The sequence below is a fragment of the Tympanuchus pallidicinctus genome, unplaced genomic scaffold (assembly GCF_026119805.1).
Source record: "Tympanuchus pallidicinctus isolate F22 unplaced genomic scaffold, pur_lepc_1.0 scaffold1, whole genome shotgun sequence".
Lineage (NCBI taxonomy): Eukaryota > Metazoa > Chordata > Aves > Galliformes > Phasianidae > Tympanuchus > Tympanuchus pallidicinctus.
The window spans coordinates 93,548,086-93,568,560 of NW_026294618.1; the positions used below are offsets into that span (position 1 = coordinate 93,548,086).

General features: G+C 38.9%; 1 protein-coding gene across 1 annotated transcript in view; it reads left to right on the forward strand.

The window, feature by feature from the left end:
* The window catches only part of MRPS5 (mitochondrial ribosomal protein S5), a 43,650-nt gene that overhangs the window by 20,329 nt on the left and 2,846 nt on the right, over positions 1-20,475 (forward strand). The window contains exons 6-9 of the mRNA XM_052676331.1: positions 9,791-9,881; positions 13,640-13,686; positions 14,193-14,250; positions 15,506-15,568. Coding sequence (XP_052532291.1) covers positions 9,791-9,881; positions 13,640-13,686; positions 14,193-14,250; positions 15,506-15,568 — 259 coding nt within the window. The remainder of the gene's footprint in view (positions 1-9,790; positions 9,882-13,639; positions 13,687-14,192; positions 14,251-15,505; positions 15,569-20,475) is intronic.

A 20,475-nucleotide genomic window follows, 5' to 3' on the forward strand; every position in this document is an offset into this window, starting at 1 on the left:
ATATAGCTTGAAGCTTGAAATCTCAATCTGTTGTAGCTTTTCTTGTCAGTTTATAAATACTTGACGTGCTAGAAAGGACTCAATGTTTTGCTGAACTGACAGAGCTATTAGAAAGCAGAACTCAGCAAGGTGTAGCAAATTGACCACTTCCAGCTGGGTGCATCAAATTGGTAAGTTTGGCCAAGTCTTTCTTGTTTATAAGCACAGATCTTATTGGTGAAGGAGAAAGAGCTGGGAGAAATTCAGTGTTCCTTTGCAGCCCTCTTTTATTGGGTTGAAATCTTAGAGCTGCTTTTGTCTCTTGGAGCCCTGAAGCCAACTACAGGAGCACAAAGCAGGGTGAATACCTAAGAACTTGTGAGATCCTGGATTGTGCTTTTAATAAATTAAATTAAACCCTGCTATACAAATATTAGGGGCATAAATCAATCCAGTGGCTTTGTGTTGAAAGTAATTGCATAAACTTGTTTCTTCAGAGTATTCTCATGTTGCTTACTTCGGATGAAATTGCTTGTAAGATTTGTCTCAGAGTTATCATCGAAATCTTATTTGCAATTAATATTTAACTACTTTATTATTGGAAAAAGTATACATGTCTAGCTGCTGCATTGAAAAGACTGCTTTAATTTCTAACCATGATCTTAGAGCTGAGATATTAACCTGGAGCTGTGCACGTTCTCTGACAGAAACATAACAAATCTCTGCTTCATACAAATGTTATCTTTCTATCACTGCAAAAAAGAGTGGCTGTCCAATGGGTTGCTACACAGTTTTAAATAAGTAGTGCTGACTGTTCATCACTTTCCCCCTTGTCATTATTACAGTTTTGCTTATTAGCCAGTTATGTGAAATACTGCCTGTATTTTTAGCCAGTGTTGTGTTATACCACTGTCTAGACACGGTGTTTATACCACTCTGACTTTCAATTTCTGCTTAGTTTCACTCTGAGCATTTCATCTCCTGTTCTGCTACCAAAGCTGACTTGCAATGCCTGTTTTGGAAGGCGTCATCCTTTCTCTGTATCACTACCAGATACCGTCCTGTATCAATCTGTGTTTATCTTAAAAACTAAGTTGCTATTTAAGATCGACTTTGATTTGAATGAGTGAGGTGGTAGTGGTATGTACAAGTACAGATGAAATAACGCACGTGTGAAAATTAATGTGCAGTGGTTTTTTTAGATGAATGTTTGATCACAATTCAATACATTCCATATGAAAATTCACAGGTAGTGTACTTCTGTGGACTGAAAAAGGAGTTGCAGGCATACCAACAAACTGGTTATTTTTTCAGCAATCTTAAAACCTGTTTATCAAAATGTAAAGCACAACTATGTTGTTTTTGCTGTTTCCAGGGCCGTGTTCAGCCAGTCTATCACGGTGCACACAGCCATTTGCCATAACAGTCAGCCTGTGCCCTTCTCCCCCTCTCCTCCCACGTGCCAGTTTCAGCCCATACCAATGGCACATGGCTGGTGGTTGTTGGGAGCAATGGGTGTGTGCCCAGGGCTGTGCTGAGGATTGGACACAGCTGCCTGAGGGGCTTGCTCTTATTTGCAAATTGGTTGAAGGCTGAAGGGAGCACAATGATGAATCTTTCCTCCCTTTTCACCTTGGGTGAGCTACAGGTACCTTACTAACAGCGTGTCTTTAGCCACTGAAACCCATTCCCCATAATTTAAAGGAAGGGAGGGAATTGTCAACTGTAATCTTCATCCCAAATGTAACAACAAAATGGATTTCACCTTTCTCATGTCTATCCACTTCCCAAGTGTCCCAGCTGCAAAGGGCTTGAAAACCATTTGAAGTGTTCTGCTGTCTTGGAACTTGCCACGTAGCTTACTGATTCTGACATTCCTTTTTCATACTTAAGTTAATGTGGAATAAGAATTGATTTTTAGATTGTACTTCTGCTACAGTTAGTGTTACAGTAAGTGTTACAACCTTAACAAGCCTTGCAGGTCACAGTGTTTTCAATTTATTGAAAGGTCATATTGGAGAGTAGTGGCTGTTCCTTTGTCACTGTGACAAAGCAGCCAGTTTGGATTCTACATTAGGTATTTACTGAATGGGGCTGTTCTGTATCTCTGTAATTATTTACAGTTAAATATATTAAATAACAAAAAACTGATTGCTATGCAGCACTTCTGTGTGCTGTAGAAATCTTTCACTGCTTCATTATATCTGAATAATAAAAAAACACTTGAAAGGCAGGCTGGGGAGGTACTGTTATGATGTTGCCACAGGTGTGAGAAAACAGGAATGTATTTTGCAGTAAAATACAGCTGCAAAAATACAGGGGCTGCTCCAAAAGTAATGCCTCTGATGTTACTATGTTGTGCCAGGCTATCAGAGGTTGATATTGGTGGTATGGCAGTAGAAGTGGAACCTTCCTGCCACTGTTCCATTACATTTTATTGCTGTGTGACAGATGGTAGCAGAGGGGCAGTCTGACAAAAATACCATCGAGCATGGAAGTGCATGTAGAGCAAACATGTGGAACTGAATTCCTCCATATGGGGAAAAAAAATGACACCCATTGACATTCATTGGTGCTTGCTGAACGTTTATGGAGACCAAACAGTGGATGTGAGCACAGTGAGTTGATTGCTGATACGTTTCAGCAGTGATGGTAGCAATGTGAAAGATGAGCCGTGTTCTGGATGGCCATGAAGCAAGCTGTCACACCATGAAAGGAAGAGCGTCCCAACGTGCTCATCCATGGAAGTTGGCAGATTGCAACCAGGGAGCTGCGTTTGCAGTTAGATATCAGTTTTGATGCTTTGGAAACAATTGTGGCAATGTTATAATATGGTAAACGCACACGATAGAAAGAACACCACGTGCACCTTTTTCAGTGCCTTATTGAACCAATACGAGGCTGAAGGTGACAACTTCCTTGATCACGTCATTATTATATATTATATATTACTCTGTTTTCCCGGAAGCCAAACAAACCATCAGCTCTGACCATTGCATTGCTGATGCTGACTAAGCTGAAGGCTTGAAATTCTCAAGTTAGACCAGGGAAGAAGACAACTTGCAGTACAATAACACCAGGCCCTATATCAGTGTGAAGAGCATGGAGGATATTGCCCATCTTGGCAGGACTGCCGACCGTAGCCACTGTATAGTCTGGATTTTGTGATTTGACTTCCATCTGACCAGTGAAACAATAGCAGGGACTGTATGTAGGTTTTGGTTTTGTGTTAACTTGTGCTACTTGAAGCAGGTTGCTTGGGCTATCTTTTCCACCTAATCACAGAATGGTGTTGTGAAAGCACCTCTGGGGGTCCATTTGCTCCAGACCCCTGCTTCAGTAGGGCCATGTAGAGTTACTTGCCCAGGTAGGTATTGTCAAATAAATTCTTATATTTTGGTCTAAAATCACAGTGGTGGCATTAAAAAACATAAATAAAAAATAAAGCCTACACGATAGCTTGTTTATGACACCATTTACCTTGTAATGTGTTCAAAATTAGAAAATGAAACCTAGTAGTCAAAAAGGCTGGAAAGCGTATAAGTGTAGTGCCCCGTTTGAATTGCTCATGAATGTGAGCTTACTAAGGATGAAGATAGAGCACTAAATGTATTTTGGACCTGACAGGTATGTTTTTTGTTGTCTGATACTGAAGTTGCCAGCTGCAAAAAGTCTGTCTGTAGAGAGCTTATTTTTTGTATTCATATTTTTTCTTTCTGCCACTTCTTTCTAGTAAAGATCAGTTTACTTGAAATTGTACCTGGGATTGTACCTAGGCTACTGCAGCTTTTTAAGTGGCAGAATAATTGCATTTTCAGTCAGACAGTTGTGTTGTGTCCTGTCTTTTTTAAACCAAGGAAACACTTACTGGTGTTTAAGTATTTAATGACGGAAAGGCAAAGACTTTTTTAAAAATAAAAAAAAAAAAAAAATCAGGTCAGGCAATAGATTGTTTATATAGGCCACAGCATATATATGTTGGTACTGTCCTTAAAGCAAAAGCTACTTTCTGCAGATAAATGTATGTGGATCCTTGTGTTTGCGGATAGAGCGTGGTATGATGTTGAGCTGGGTACTGAGAATGAATGTTGGCATTACCCATGGCCTTGCTCTTGAAATCCAAAATAATTTCTTGTTCTTTTCAAGCCTATCTCTTTCCTATGTTGTAGGTAAAACTTCATATGGACTTTATTCTTTTATCTGTAGTTGGTTTTTTTTTTTTGTTTGCTTGTTTAATTATTTGGTTTGGGTAGCTTTGTTTTTTCTTTTTTGTGTGTGCTCTTCTTCTTTCTTTCAGAGTCTGTAGAAAGGGATGGAAGATGATAGGACAGAAAAATGTTTTTAACGCTTGCATACTGAAAATTACTTAACTGGTTCTTCCTAAGATGAAATCAATCCAAGTAAATTGCATTGAGTGGATTATGGGTGGATATTCTGAAAAGCATCTGAATGGTATTTTCCCAGGAATCAAGTTATTGATGAGCTCTGCTGGAGGCTTTGAGAAGAAATAGTTTTATCCTGTAATCAATATAGTGTGCAGTAAACGAAGCCAGATTTAGAGCTTTTGCCTGAATCTTGTCTTTGTCTTTTTCTGTATTATCTCCAGTGGCAGGCTTTTATGACTTAATTCTCAGTTGAACTGACTCAAGATTAGGCATACGTTGCAGAGTTGTATCATGGTATTGGTGGTTCATAACTGAGTTGGTGTAGTGAGAATTGATTCAAAACCTGTAATTTTGTAAAGGTGGCATTTTTTGTCAAGTGAGGTTGGTTGGATGGTGGTTATTTCTGTACTTTCTCCAAATGCCAAACTGTATTCAGGCATGGTTTTTCTTGATTACATGAGACCTGTTTTGATGCAGCATTTTGCCTCTGCTGTTGCATGGCACTTTAGCAGGACTGAAGGGAACAGTCAGAATTCTGAGAGTATGGTCTGCTCCTAACTGGTGTGGGGTGTGCTGCTCATTTGCAAGGCAGGGATAGAAGTGCCTAATCAGAAAAACACAGGAATAGCAGCAGCCAAATGGCTGGAGGTTTTTGCATTGGAATTAAATGTTTTGCATGTTTTCCATGCAATTGGATGTCACCTGAATTTACTGACTCTGAATGTAGTCCTTGGCAATTATTGATGGGGACAGTGCAGGCAGGTTGGTTACCTGGAGACTCTTGACGTGGGGCACTTTAGGAATGGAGACACTGGAAACCACTAGGCTTTCTGTACCAAACTACAGAGAATTGTCTTACCTTAGGAACAGTAGGTTGGTTTTGTTTTGTTTTGTATGATGAAAGTAACGTCAAAGTCAGAAATAAAGGTTTGGTGGGCCAAAGTGAAAGAACCATGTCTTTGGTGTTTCAGTATGGATTGTTATAAAAGGTACCTGGAACTGTGGAGGAATATCTGTAGGTAGTGTGAACACAGAAGATTCTCGTGCTACAGTAATATGTTTTGCATCTACTGAGCAACTGAATTGCCTAGATGTAGCAGGGAATCATAAGTAGAATATAAGCCATAGTTTCAGTTTTCTGTGAAGTAGCAAGGAAACACATTCATACATGTTTGCTTTAGGAGCACAGAATTATTCTCGGTAGACCAAAAGAGCATTCCTTAAGGCACAGTCAAAAGCCTTTATAAATCATTGGAAATAGTTTTTTAGCTGTTGTTTTTGCAAAGGGCACAACCAAAAAGGCTTGTTATGAAAGGAAATGCTGCTTGAAATTACAGTGTCTGAGATCTATTGCTTGACATCCTTGACTGAAAAATTATATGGTATAAGTGATACTCTGACTAATAGTTTACTTAAAATGAGATGTTGGCACATATGTATTTTGGGGTTGTAGAGATGTAGATTTTGATTTTGGAACTACAGGCAAATTTTATGCTCCAGGGATGATACCAGTGATATCTTTTGACTGATAATGAAAGTTACCTGACGGTTTCTATGATGATAACATGTGAAGCAAGCTGTTATAGGACAGAACGAGAGTTCAGACAGGAAATGTAAACGTGTGCTATAATGTCTTCAGGTTGGATTTCTTCAGGAAAAAGTTTAACCACCAAGAGGGTAGTGAAGCACTGTATCAGGCTGCCCAGGGCAGTGACCACGGCACTGAGCTTGCCTGAGTTCAGGAAGCATCTGGATGAAGCTCTCGGTCATGTGGTCTGATTTTTTTGGATGGCCCTATATGAAGCCAGAACTTGGATTTGGTGATCCTCGTGGGTCCTTTCTAACACAGGATATCCTGTGATTATTTTTTTTCTGATGTTCTAGGAGTTTGGCACGCTGCCTGCAACTGCAGTCATCCTCTGAAAAGGAAGCGAAGCCATCTCAGACGTGATGTGGCTTCAGGAACTGTGCTCAGATATGTGCTGTAGCATGAAACCACATTTAGGCCTACTCTATGTCAGTAGGGTATTTGGATTGCATCATTTTACATAGTGAGCTATGAAGGAGGATTTTATGCATGTCACGAGACGATTATCATCACTAACCTGAGCTTTATCTATAGTTTCTCTGCAAATTGAACTTATTTCTAACTTGGATGAGAATTGTGCCTGGGATTTATCCCAAAGCTGTGATGAGTCAGCCTTTGTGAAAAACCCCTCAAGTGTCTGATCAGAAACTTTCATTCGATTTGTTCAGTGAGGGGTGGAGGAATCTGTTTCTGTCTAATGGTTCTTTTGCTTACTGTATGCAGTCAGCACACAGGGGATGGATGCAGAGTGAACAGGATGACTGAGGCTTCCTCTTAGCCTCCTCTTCTCTAGGCTTACAAACCAAGGGACCTCAGCTGCTCCTTGTTCATCTTCCTCTCTGGACCTTTCACCATCTTCATAGCCCGCCTTTGGATGCTCTCTAATAGTTCTGTGTCCTCCTTCTATTTTGCTTTGCTACTGATTGAATCTGGATACAAGAAAGCAGCAGTCACATCCCTCAGCCCAGCTTCAGAAGCTGGACCCAGAGCTGCAGGACATGGTGGCCACTCCTAATATCTCTAACACTGTTCTACTTGGTGGATCTGGAAGCATAGCAGCCTGGCCTTAGTTGGGCTACTAGATTCATCTCTATCTCCTTATCAGGCCGTGCTGATATTTAATATGAATCCACTAACTTCTCCTTGAGAAGAGTAGCAGAAGACAAACTAATTTACCTTTTGATGCGCTTCCCCTGCTACTGTCGACCATGTGCATGCTTTCAAGGAAAATATCTCGCTGTCCTGTCACTTGTCAGCAGGACTAGTTTTGCCCTACAGCTAGCTTGTGCAATTTAAATCATGGAATGATAGAATTGCTTAGGTTGGAAAAGGCTTTTAAGATCATCAGTCCAACCACAACCTAAGCAGACTACCCTAACTCTTCACAACCAACCCATTGCCAAATCATGACCCTGAGAACCACATCCAGATGGTTTTTTGATACTGTAGTTTTATGTTATACCTGAGAGAAGCTCTGTCACTGTGGTATGCATCTACTTTATCCCTAGTGCTTTGCACAGAGAAGAGAAGGCTGATACAGACACAATCTAGCTAACAGGAATTTGATTTTGTTTATAAGACATGCAGTTTTATTGGTTTATTCTCTCAAGTGTACTGACTTCAGCCTTTTAGCTGCATCCCTCACTAGGACCACTTGCATGAAAAGGATTTTCTTTTAGCACTCTTCTCTCGTTTTATTTTCTATCACCTTGTACCATAGTATTGGACCAGAAGATCTTCTGCCATGAGGTGTTCAACCTGTGTGGATGCTCTCATCAGCAGCAAGTGAGTAGCAGTGGTCACAGGTGTGGCCCAGAGGTGCCCAGATTGTGCTTTGTAGAAAGGAGGGGTTCCTATGGACAGTCAGTCATGTATTGTTATTTTTTCTTTTTCACAAGAGGAAAACTAACAAAGTATTGGGTTTTTTTCCTGTTTCTAGCACATTACAACAAGCTGTTAAGTGCTTGGAATAACAGTGGAAGGACTGCAGCATCCTTGCAGGCTTCTAACTCCACCTTTGAAACTTTGCTATTCCTTCTCTTGAGGAAGGTTTGAAGTGGTTTCGTTCTGCATTTCAGATGGAAGAACAGTATTTCTGTGCTTGAAAGCAAGCTTAATCTGCGTTGTTGGGCACTGAATAATAGAAACGGAGACAGTCAATTTGAGACACTGTGATTAAGGTTGAGCATGTGTGTTTTGGAATTGAAAAAATTGACTTCAAATCTAGCTTGAATTGCAGTCTAGCAAATAAGGGTAATTGTGTCTTAGTTTCAGTCACAATTTCAGAGGTCATGCTGTTTTAAAAGTGGCAAGCTGTTACATTGTGTATTAATTAATTCCAGTGCTGCTTAATGATACGCTTTCAGTTGAATTGCTTTAACTGCAAAATGGAAGGGAAGCACTTCTGAACGCACTCCAGCAGAGCGCTGATCACTTTGATGTAAGGAGGCACGGGGGTGTGCAGGGAGAATCTAAGGACACAGTTGTTCCAGCAGCCATGGCTGCCTGGGCACATTATCAATTTCGAAAAACCTTTACAGCATTTCAGGAGAGATGCAATAGCACTGATTGTGATGGGTGACTGAACACATTTTCCTTCAAAGCTGTTCAGAAACAGCTGACAAGTGCAGTTTTAAGAGGCTACTGGAGAAGCTCATTGCGTGTGTCTTTCCTGCCACCTTCTGGGTAGGGTAAAGAATAATCTTGAGTTGACTTCTGCACACATCACATTATTTGTTCTTGGCAATATGTATGTCAACCTTTCATTATGTAAAGTATGTATCTAAATTGCTCTGCACAAACTTTTGTCTTCCACTGCAAAATAGCCTTCTTTCAGTGCTCCTGGAGAGAGCGTCGCTCTGCTTCAGTCTCTTCCTTTCATCATTCTTTTGCATTTCCTGTAAATAACCTATTGCCACAGGTACTTTCATTGTAGAGTGCTTGTGTTTTAGCTTGCTCTTGTGAGCAGTGAGATTGCAGAAGGAGTAAAAGCTTGGAGTAAGCAATTAGTAAAGCTGATTATTCTTTGAAGCCCTCTACAGAGCACATACATTGAATTTAGCAACATCTTTATTTTAATAAAAGGATGAGTGGAATTTTTCAGAAGTACTTAGTTCTAATCTGTACCCTGTGTTGACAGTAGGTTTTGTCTTATTGTGAATTTCAGTTAAACTATTGAAGTGATATTAGAATAATTTCCTTTCAAATAAGGAGATACAACCAGAGTAGCTTACTGAATTATATATGGGGAAAAGTGGGAAGTGCTGTTTAATTTCTACACTAACGATGAATATTTAAATTAGCTCTTATTATAACATGAAAAAACCATATTGGAGCTTCAGACAAGTAGAAAACAAGATTTTCTTGATTATAGATGTACACACACAAACACATGCATATAGACATGCGAAGAAACAAGAAATAAAAATGTTCAGCACATACATACCTCAGAACAGGACAAAGGATCTCTGATAAGATGTTAGACCACGGCTGTCCAACCTTTTGGTTTGCCTGGGCCTCAGTGAGGAGGAGTTGGCTTGTGCTATAAACATAGTTAGTGTAATGTTGAACTGCTATCTGTTGCACAGCTAAATACAACAGAAGTAGTGAAATAACTTCTTGTGTGTCTGAGTACAGATTTTTAACAGCTGCTATTGAATGTCTTCAAGCCAGTGTCCTGCTGCAGTTGATGTTCACTGGCAAAGGTGATGTATATTGAAACACTGCACTGCAAACTTCTAATTCCTCTCTAGTAAGCAGAATCTCTTTTAAAAATAAAAAAGATATAAAATACAGATGGGTTGTGCTGTAACAAGATGCTTTGTGTTTCTTTCTTCAGGTGAAAAATGTGTTTTGTATGAAGGCGAAGGAAGGCAGAAAAAAATCAATACGTGCTTTAGTGGCTGTTGGAAATGGGAAAGGGGCTGCAGGTACGTGTGTTTGCTGTGTCTGAAAGATTCCAAATTAATCATTGCTCGTAACGGAGCTTTTGAAGATGTGAGGAAACATTGTATGCCAGAAAAAAAAATTACGCTTTTTTCCATTTATTTCATTTATTATGTCCTCCTTAGACATGAGGATACTTCTTTGTAAGTATTGCTGCTTTTAGTTACAAAGTAAGGACTGACTTACTGGTACTCCCAGGTAACATGGACTGCCTTGATTCAGAAGTTTGTCATTCTTCTGTTAAGTCAGAAGACCGTGAATTTCCTTCAGACTCCTCAGGAAGCTCTCTTTATTGAAGTTAATCCTAGAGAAAAGCCAGCAAACCACATTTTCCTACAGATTTTGTGTTTGTACTTTTAAGGGAAAAGAGCACTTGTGACTATTCGAGTCTATTCCTGTAGTCACTTCAGTGATTTGCAGTTTGACCCATTTATAGGTTTTCTCCATTACAATTTTTATAAAGGTCTTTTCAGCAAGCAATTTAAAGTCCAACCTTAGAAATGCTCTTTATGACATAAAGGAAATGAGACAAATCAAAAGAGATGGGATATTATGAAAGATCCAATAATACAAGCTATGAACAGAGCTCTTTTCTTGCTCAGCAGAAACTGGAGGAAGAATACTGATCAGAGGGATTCAGTTCAGTTTTATTCTCCTTGTAACAGGAGTAATTAAGCACAATTATGCTGAACAGTAGCACTTGCCAAGCTATCTCTAGAAGTAATCATACTGAGAGGATCCCATGTAATATTATGGTACTGCTTCATGCATTAGTAAGATCAATTAGAGCAAAGACGTATGACTGAGAACTGGCACGTTGTGCCATGTTCCTCTCCTCAGAAGTTAAGAATATGTTCTAAGTAATTGTAATTCCTACTTCAAGTAAAGAGCTTAACAATCTTGGCCAGAAGAGCCTTTTTGCTGATCAGAGTTGGACTTCACAAAATAAGGATAACAAGAATTCCACTCTACTGCAGCTTCTGACAGGATTGTATGCAGAGTAGATTTGCTGGGAAAAATCCCCAATGGTTTTATCTCAGTCAGTGATCACTGTTGATGAGGAACAGTGATGGTGAGTTTGTGTTATGGTTACAGATTTTATAAAGGAGGAGATATCATTGTAAAACAAAACAACAAAAACAGCAAACAGAACAAAAGGGGGAAAAGAAAACAAAACTGAAATTTGCCCAAACGTTTATGTGCCTTCTGGGTCCTGCTGATAAGTCTGTTGGATGGATAGGATCCAATGTGTTTTCATAATAGACAGATGCAATTCAAGACATGTGTAGATTTGGCCTTTTATTTCTTAGAACATCACTTATTGGATGTCGTTTGAGCCTTAGGAATTGTTAACTGATGTTTGTAATACATGCGCTCTTTGTGCCAGTGATACGCCTGCCCAATCGTAGTGCTGCCCTCCTTGTTCTTGTTTATGTGCCACTTCTATGATTCCTGCTGCGTATGCTATGTGCACTTACTTTTATGTGCTCGTGAGGCCAGGCAAGGCTGATAAGCAGATATTAGTACTTCAGCACAGTCACACAGCAAAGCCTTTGTGCATGGGATGCTTCTGGATAAATAATATTTAACAATATTACGTACTGGTAAAGCAAAAAGAGATGTTCTGTAATGTGGTGGTATTTAAACTTGTTGCTTTTTTAAAATCTCTAAAGGCTAGCAAGTGCTCACTGGAGATAGGAGGCAGCACAACTGGAAAGTGTGCTGTTTGTTACAGGCTTTCTGATCCTTTTTGTCAGTTACAGAAACTATCAAGCATTGTTCATCTTTTGAGAAATGCTTTGTTTTAGTAGCCAGCATTTGAGAAGGGTCAGAATCTAAGCCTGTGGAATAAATTGTCAGGACTGCTTATAAAAGCTATGCTGGAACCATCTAATTGTAATACTGTTTAATTGTATAGGAATCCTTAAAAGAACTGCAAAACCACAGTGTACTACAGTGAGTTTCCAGTTGCGTTGCTTAGGAAATAGCATACATCTTCAACTGATTTTTTTCATGTAATTTCTTTTCCCCCCCAGGCTATGTTTTATTTAAGAAGGTTCCTTGAATCTGTTAAGTTTTTCTCCCTGAGGAGGTAGACTTCTTTATGTAAATACAAACCAATGTACATTAAAATTCCTATTAGATGTCAAATAAGCTTGCAGATAAGAAGTCTGTGCAGAATTAAAAGAAGACTGCTTAAAAGAACAAAGTGAATAGCTATAAAGTAAATAATCCAAATAATAGAGGCAGGAATATGGGATGGTGACAGAGTATAGGAAATTACATTTGCATTGTTATATGGGTGTACTAAAGAAAATTCTATTTTCAGTGTATGTGCAGAGCTTCCAACTGTTGGAAGTAAGTAGTCTCTTTTTATGACGAGCTTGATGAATATCTCTGATGAGATGTACGTAGGAGCTTTATTAAGACAGCCTTATTTCCAGTTGAGTACAGTTCTTCAGAACTTCATCTATTTGAAATATTCAAATCTGGATGGGCTCCTCAAGGTGAACGTTAGCTACAATTTAGAGGGGAAGAAAGGAATGTATACACAGCACAAGGTGTCTCCAGCAGAACACAGCTGTTCTGAAAAGCTCTGCTTATCTTTTCTTTGAAACATTTTTTTGTGAAACATTATCATGTCCTTGAAGGCATACTTTAATCTCAAGTGAAGATTGATTGAATTGAGCTTGACCAAGCCATCTCACTTCTGGAGTTTTCTAATGCTGTGTGTGACTTCATTGTTGATACGTTATTAGTGAGCTGTGTGTGCATAAAAGGATAGCACAGTTTGCTTGCATTTTCTTCTGCAGGAGTTAAAAAGTGATGGAGAGGTCCTGGGTATGTAGTGTGTGCATAGGGAAAACTATCAAGTGTTAACCTTGACCTTCTGCTTCTTATGATATTAATTTCCAGAATTATGGTGATGTCCTCTATTGCTTGCAGCACCACAGTAGTTGGGATGCTTTCTTAGATCTCTCCCAGTCCATTTCTCCTGTAATATCTGCAAGAAATTAGAGAGTTGATATTGGCCAACGAGTCCAACTGCATTGATTTTCTTTTTGTATGAGGCACTGTGATACAGAAACCTTGAGCCTCAGCTGACACAACAGAATCATTAGAAGACCAGAAAAAGCTTCAAAAAAAAAAAAAGTAAATATTTTTAACTCAATCTGTCTTGACAGCATTGGATTTGAGAGTTCATAAAAAAATGGTTGTCACATCCTCCTATTCGTTCCATAAGCTCAGTTGATGCCCCACTTTCTTTCTCTGTTCTGTTGGAATATATATTTTGCAAATACACAGTTCTGTTTATAAAACATGTTTTTAATGTTTTCTATTTTGCTGATATAAACCCAGCCTCCTTTGTTTTTAGGGCTTTCAAGGTGTCATTTGTACAGATGTAGTTCATACGTCTGTCAGCTTCATTATTTCCTTCTTTCATTTACTTCCTTTTAAGCAGAAGACTGATTTTTATTAGATGAAGCAGCCATCTCTTTTCAGTTGTTTGAAACATGTATAGAGCAAATAAAAGAAATAAGCCTTATTTATCTTTGTTTAACAACAAGATATTCATAGTTCTAAAGTTTTTACTTTCTGGAGCTTTTTTTGAATATCATCTATGTGATGGATTGGAAATAACTGGTAGTAGTCTTGGTTGTGAAATTCACTGTTTTTTCCCCCTCTTCTTAAGACACTGCTTCACACATTTCACAGTAATAAAATACTTTTTGTCTTTCAGGTTTTGCACTGGGGAAAGCAGGCGACAGGATGAATGCTTTACGGAAAGTATGTTGATTAAAAACAAGTACAAATATTTCATACCAAAATATAAGATGTTATATATTAATTATTGGTATATTTTTAGTCTACACAAACACGTGAAGCCATGCGTGCATACAGTCTGCTTATAGAGTGGTGTGTAGGACTTTCTTTTCCATGTGTATAATGGCCTTAAGGAGGCTTCTTTAGGCTTCAAGTGTTTATTTATCCATCTGCCTTACTCTAGTTTCTGTTTCAGTGGTCAACAAAACATCAAAATGGCAATGCTAAAATGCACAGTTAAGTTGTTACTACCCTGTGAAGTCTTTTGAAATGCTCAGTGATTAGGAGGGTACAGTTATTAACTTGAATGTTTTCATTTCCGTAAGTGGATCAGATCTGGGCCAGCTTCTGAAGTTTTCTTTCTTGCTTTGTTTTTGTTTTTTTTTTTTTCTATCAAGACAACTAAACAGTGGTAAATTTCCAATGCTTGGCATAAAAATTCACGACAAAACTTTTTTTTTTTTTTTTAGGCAAAGAACAAAGCCATACGCAGCTTACATTTCATAGAGATGTATCAGAACCATACAAGTAAGCACTGTCCTTTCTGACTCTTCAGCTTTCAGCAAGCGATGAATGCACTATTAAAAGCTGATTGAAACTAGTTGCAAAGTGTAAAAAGATAACTAAAACCTTTAATTTTAGAATAATTTAATTTTTACTTTTAAAAAAAGATTTAATTCCTTGTATTTGTTTAATTTGTGTATTACTTAGTTTCTTCAGCATGCTTTATGAAATACTAGCCCCAGATTGTTTGAGCTAGACAGTAGTTCAGTCTACTGATCCCTGTGCAAAATAAACTGCTATTAACTGCAGTGAATATGATTTGGCTCTTCTCTTTCACTCAGGTTTGTATCAACAGTTGTAGGATGGTCCATGAAGAAGAGTTCTGTTAAGATTTCATAATATAAGCAGATGTTGCTAAAATATTGTAGAGAGATTTATCTTCCTTCTGTTCTCCTATTCTTCAGTTCTTTTTGAATGCTTAATGCATAGTATTTCAGGGGTTTTAAAAACATGTGGCAGTAATAGCAAGAGCTGATCTCTGCTGTGTGGATGTCAGCTATGGCTGGACATCTTTTCTCTGCAGTGGACCCCACTGTGCTTTTTCCCTTTTGCCATTCAAACATGATTCCCTGTTCACTCAATCCATGTATACAGAAAAGTCCCAGAAAGGCTAGAGAATGCCGTGGTGTGTTCCATGGTAGCTTTTTGTGAATTTGGTTTAATGGCATACAAGTCTGTCTGATATCAGGTGTGATACCACTATACCAAATACTCTGTTATCTTTTGGAAAAAAAAAATGTAAAGATGGTACCTTACAATGAACATCTTCAACCATGTTATTTAGGTAGATAAATGTTCAGGGTAGTACAGCTTTGTCTTACAACTATGCAATTGCAGTTATCCTTATGAGTCTGTCTCCTGACCATTAATATTTCACATTAATAAATTTGGGATTTGATTTAAAAACTAGCGGTGTTTTCCCCATGCTTTCTGTTCTGCTTAATCTTGTCTGCAGTGTAAGAATTCAGTGTGCACAGGCTGAGTCACTGAATCAGATGTGAACAGCAAACACCAGGGGAAATCAGTTTGGGGTTCCTTTTGAAACAGGAAGACTGAGATGGCAAATTTCTGTACAGAAAAATCTAAGAACACCAAGGCCTAATGGAGCAATTTCAAGTTAAAGCTGAGATATTAAGAAAATCTAAATATAAAGAGGAAGGTAAAATTTCATCACAGAACTTAGGTGTAATGCCTTTGTTTTTTTCTTTCCCTCCTTTAGTTTATCATGACATTACTGTGAAATTTAAACGCACAAACATCCGCATGAAGAAGCAAAACAAAGGTAATTAAGTTGTTTGGAAACTCTAAAGTTTTATTAATGAGCAACTGATATTTATTTGATGGAGTTAAATCTGTGCAATATTCATTTACTTCAGCAGTTAGTAGATGGAAACGAATGATATATCTCTGAAGATAACCAGTGATAACCAGCTGTCTTTCACTAGAAATACCTGCTGTTGATGACATAGCTTTATTTTTGTGAAAGGATTTGTTCCTTATGCACTGGTGGAAGCTTTGCTGGCTTTCTGCTGCCCTGCATGCTTCCCATTGCAATTCAAAATACTTGTAGTCTACAGTAGTAGTAAATTGCTGTCAGTAGTTTGAAATTTGCAACTCAGCATGTCTGATGTCAACAGTTCAGCACAAGAGAAGGCAGGCAACTTCACCCAGGCTTCTCTGATCAGTATACTGGTAAAATATGTCACCAAGTCACAGTAAATACTCAGATATTTATTTTCTGATAGGGCTGTCTCCTGGTCAGTGATAATAAGCAGTATTTCATTCCATCCTAAATGATGGCACTCGTGTGATTTAAATTACATGGTGATGAAGAAAGTGTGCTTGCTCACAGACGGGTTTCTGCCTTTGCCATTGCTCATACTCCAAAGAAACAAACAAACAAACAAACAAAAAAATAGAACCCTGACTGCACAGTACAGTTTTTTATTTGGAGAAGTTCTACTGTATTGTCAGACTGGAAGTTGAGAGGTGGACATGGCTGCATTCTCCTCGCAGCTTTAGCCAAAAGAGATGCACAGCTTACCACGCATCATCTCTGTCTGCTGTCACTGAAAGCTTCCACCTAAATGCTGAACTTTTGAAGAGACATTACTGACTTTCTGCCATCCCTTTCCTCCTCATCTCCAGAGCTGTTGCAGTGTATGCTTTACCAGCTGTTGAAAATGATGGGGATATATCCAGAGCAACCTGGTATCTTGATGCCACCTTCCTCAGGATTGCAGTATAGGAATTCTTACCATATGAAGTAGTTCAGTGAAGTAATGGTTAGCTTATTTCCAATACACTGCAGTTTTCAGTGTGACCTTTTTTTTACCTTCTAGATTCTTCCCGTTTTTAAGTCATTAATGGTGATATGAGGTCATTTCTTTGCATGAATATTGGAGTTAAACCTTTGTATGTAGAGTCATAGAATAGTTTGGGTAGGAAGGGACCTCAAAGATCATCAAGTTCCAGGCTCCCTGCCACAGGCAGGATTTCCAGGTGCTAGATCAAGTACTAGAAAAAGATTTGATTCTACTTGTTTAGCTTAACTTTGCTTTCAAGATGGATAAAGCTGCTATTTCATAGAAAGTGGGTGAAGTTTGCTACTGAGTGCTCTTAATTGACACTCTAATATTAATATACAAACAGGAAGCAAATTAATCTACACGACTAGTTATAATTCACTTCAGATTCGTTATGATAAGACCTAAATTGCAGGAAAATGTAATGATTAACTCATTTATGAGAAACAGGATAGCTTTCCAGTTAGAGAACTGTTATTGTGTTCTACTTTAATTCATTAATTCCCATAGCTGAATAAGCTGAAACACTGACATTTTTTACATTCTCCTTGATTTTTTTCGTGTGCATCTGGTATTCTTCTGCAGTGTCACATTAGTAATATGAGAAGATCATAACTCTGAACATTATTGATGTATTTCAAAAACGTCTAAAATTTCGGTGAATTTTCAACAATTTTTATTAGATGATGTCTTGATTCTGATGAGGGGTTTTTTGTTCAGTATGACAGTAAAATTTAGCACAGGCTTAGAAAAATCTTTACAAGTCAACAAGAACAGCGTTGGCTGTATGCTTATCTGCAGTTCTGCATTTAAGGAGCACTCACAGTTGAAAATTGGCTAATTTGGCCTGTAATTTTTTTTAGGGTAACCACTTTGAACTAAAGACTTACCTGCTATCTAAACTAGACTAATCTAAAAACTGCACTGCAATTTAGTCTTTAATATGAGGGAAAAACATGGAAGGAGCAGGAGTAACACAGCTGAGCTACGCATGTAACTATGCGCTTATAAATAATGCTGTCACTGTTCAGTGGAAAGGAAGATTCTCATTAAATGCTGTTATTTTCTTTTAGTAATACACAGGATAAGACATACCTTCCAGTCTCATCTAGTGTGGCACTCCTGAGCCTCAGAAACAAGAACAGTCTAGTAGTGCTACCTTCTAATTAATATTACATAATCAGACTGCTGTCCTCTTTTATTTCCATTTTAGTAGTACTTTTGCGAAGCGCAGTGCCTTCTCACTGCTTTTTGTTTTTTCTTTCTGTAGCTTGCGTGTTATTACTGCCCTGTTCAGTGAGGCTTTTCCATTCATAGAATCATAGAATTGATTGAGTTGGAAGGGCCCTTTTAAAGATCATCTAGTCCAACTTGCTTACAGTGAACAGTGACTACAGCTAGATCAGGTTGCACATAGTTTGTCCAGCCTGACTTTGAGTGTCTCCATGGACAGGGATTCCACCACCTCTCTGGGCAACCTGTTCCAGTACCTCAATACTCTTATCACATAAAGAACTTTTTTTCCTCATATTCAGTCTAAATCTCCCTCCTTTTAGTTTGAATCCATTTCTCCTTGTCCTTTCACAGCAGACCCTGCTAAAGAGTCTGTCCCCTTCTTTCTTATTGCTCCCTTTGTATATTGGAAGGCCACTGCTCTCAGGTCTCCCTGGAGCCTTCTCTTCTCCTGGCTGAACAGCCCCAGCTCTCTCAGCCTGCCCTTACAGGGAGATGTTCCATTTCTTGGATTATTTTCGTGGCCCTCCTCTGACCATGCTCCAGCAGGCCCATGTCTCTCCTACACTGAGGACTCCACATCTGGATACAGTATTCCAAGTGAGGTCTCACAGTTTCAGTGTGTGCTCACTGCTTCTTGTTCTGGCACTGGGCACCCCTGCCAAGAGCCCAGCTCCATCTTCTTTGTATTTCCCCTTCATATGTTTATGTACATTGCTAAGATCTCCCCATACCCCCTCTCCCCCAGGCTGCGCAGCCCTGGCTCTCTCAACATCTCACAGAAGAGATACTGAAGGGACTGAAGCATGTTGGTGACCCTATGTTGGACTTTCTCAAGTAGCTCTTTCATACCAGGGAGCCCAGAATACAATATGCTTACTCCAAGTGTGACCTCACCTCTCTCAACCTGCTGGTAGCAGTACTTCAGAATAGAAAATTTAATCCCAGTTGAAAGGTACTTACAAAGTACAACTTCAGGGCTAACCAAAAGTTAAAGCATGTTACTGAGGGCATTATCCGAATGCTCCTTGAGTACTGACAGGTATGGGGCATAAACCACCTCTCTGATGAGCCTGTTCCAAAGTTGACTACCTTGACAATGAAGAAGTTTTTCCTAATGTCTTGTCTGAACTCCTTCTGACACAACTTTCAACGATCGCATGTTTCCTGTCACTGGATACCAGGGAGAAGAGATCATCTCCTTCTGCACTTTCCGTCCTCAGGAAGCTGTGGGGAGTAGTGAGGTTGGAGAAAAGGAGGCTAAGGGGCAAACTAGACACTAAAACCAGACCTCAGCCACTCTTCACAGCAGATGCATTCCAACTCTTCTGCCAGCTTTGCAGTATTCAAGATGAGGCTGCATCAGTGCTATTCCTCATCCTTGGTGGCAGCAAATTTGTTTTGTGGTTGTCTTTAGGTGGAGCCAGAGCTCTATCCAACCTGGCCTTGAGTGCTTCCAGAATGGGGTATCCACAGTTTCATTGGGCAGCCTGTGCCAAAGCCTCACCACCCTCATTGTAAAGAATTTCTCTTTAATGTCTAATATAAACCAGCTCCCTTTTAAACTGTTGCCCCTTGTCCTATCTCTGCTTGCCCTGATGAAGACTCTCCCAGTTTTTTTTAAGACCTTTTTATGTACTGGAAGGCCGCAGTGATGAATCCTGCAGATTCCAGGAGCCATCTTTTCTCCAGTCTGAACAATTCCAGCTCTCTCAGTTGATCAATAATATAACTTATGTGGCTGTAAAGCCCAGCACTGCTACCCCGTAGCTGTAATTAATATGCATGAAAAATATACAGTTATTCATAGTTTTCACAGTAGACCATCTTTGATAAGATTCCTTCTGCTTGCTGATGACATTACAATTATATGGTTATATATGCTGAAGCCTCCCACTTTGCATAATTTCCGCTGGCGAATTCAGTATGTTCCCAATTCCTGCACATAGGACTCAGTCAATGACCGTAACAAAGCTTAATGTTTTAAGAAAAAAATAATTTAAAAAAAAAAAGTCATCACTATAATTAAATGTCCTTTTCTTTGTTCCTAATCCCTGCAAAATGTAGAAAACCTCTGTCAGATAATCAGGATTACATATTAAACAAGTAGAATTCCAGGTTTCAAGAGTTAGGTGGTATGAATATCTGAATGTGAGCTTAACTCAGCATAGTGTCTTAGTGTGGGCTGGAGTAGGTTTTCTTTCCAAACTCTTTTAGGGGCTGCCCAGAAAAGCTAATGTAGGTTGCCCATCACAGCTTGTATTAGTTAGGAGGACTGCATTTTAAATGCTTTTCTTGATTTCCTTTTTATCAAAATTCAGTGTGAGAAGATTAGTGATGTTTTAAATGACCTTATCCTCTTACATAGACCCTCCTGAATTAAACTGCAGTACTGCAGCTGGAGTGCCACAGGCAAGTTAGAAAATGTCTGAGCACACTTCTACTCCACAGCTAGAATTTGCAATTGGAATCTTGTGCTTTTGTGTTTGGCATAAATTTTGTTCGGTGACTGATGGAGCAATTTGCTGGCTTCTGAGTTTCGTGCATTAGCAATCTGCAGAAACCTGGTTGAATGGTGTAGGAGAGAAGCAGTGATGCAAAACACTAGAAATAAAATGCTTTTAGTCACTGAAAATGAAAGTTTGACAAA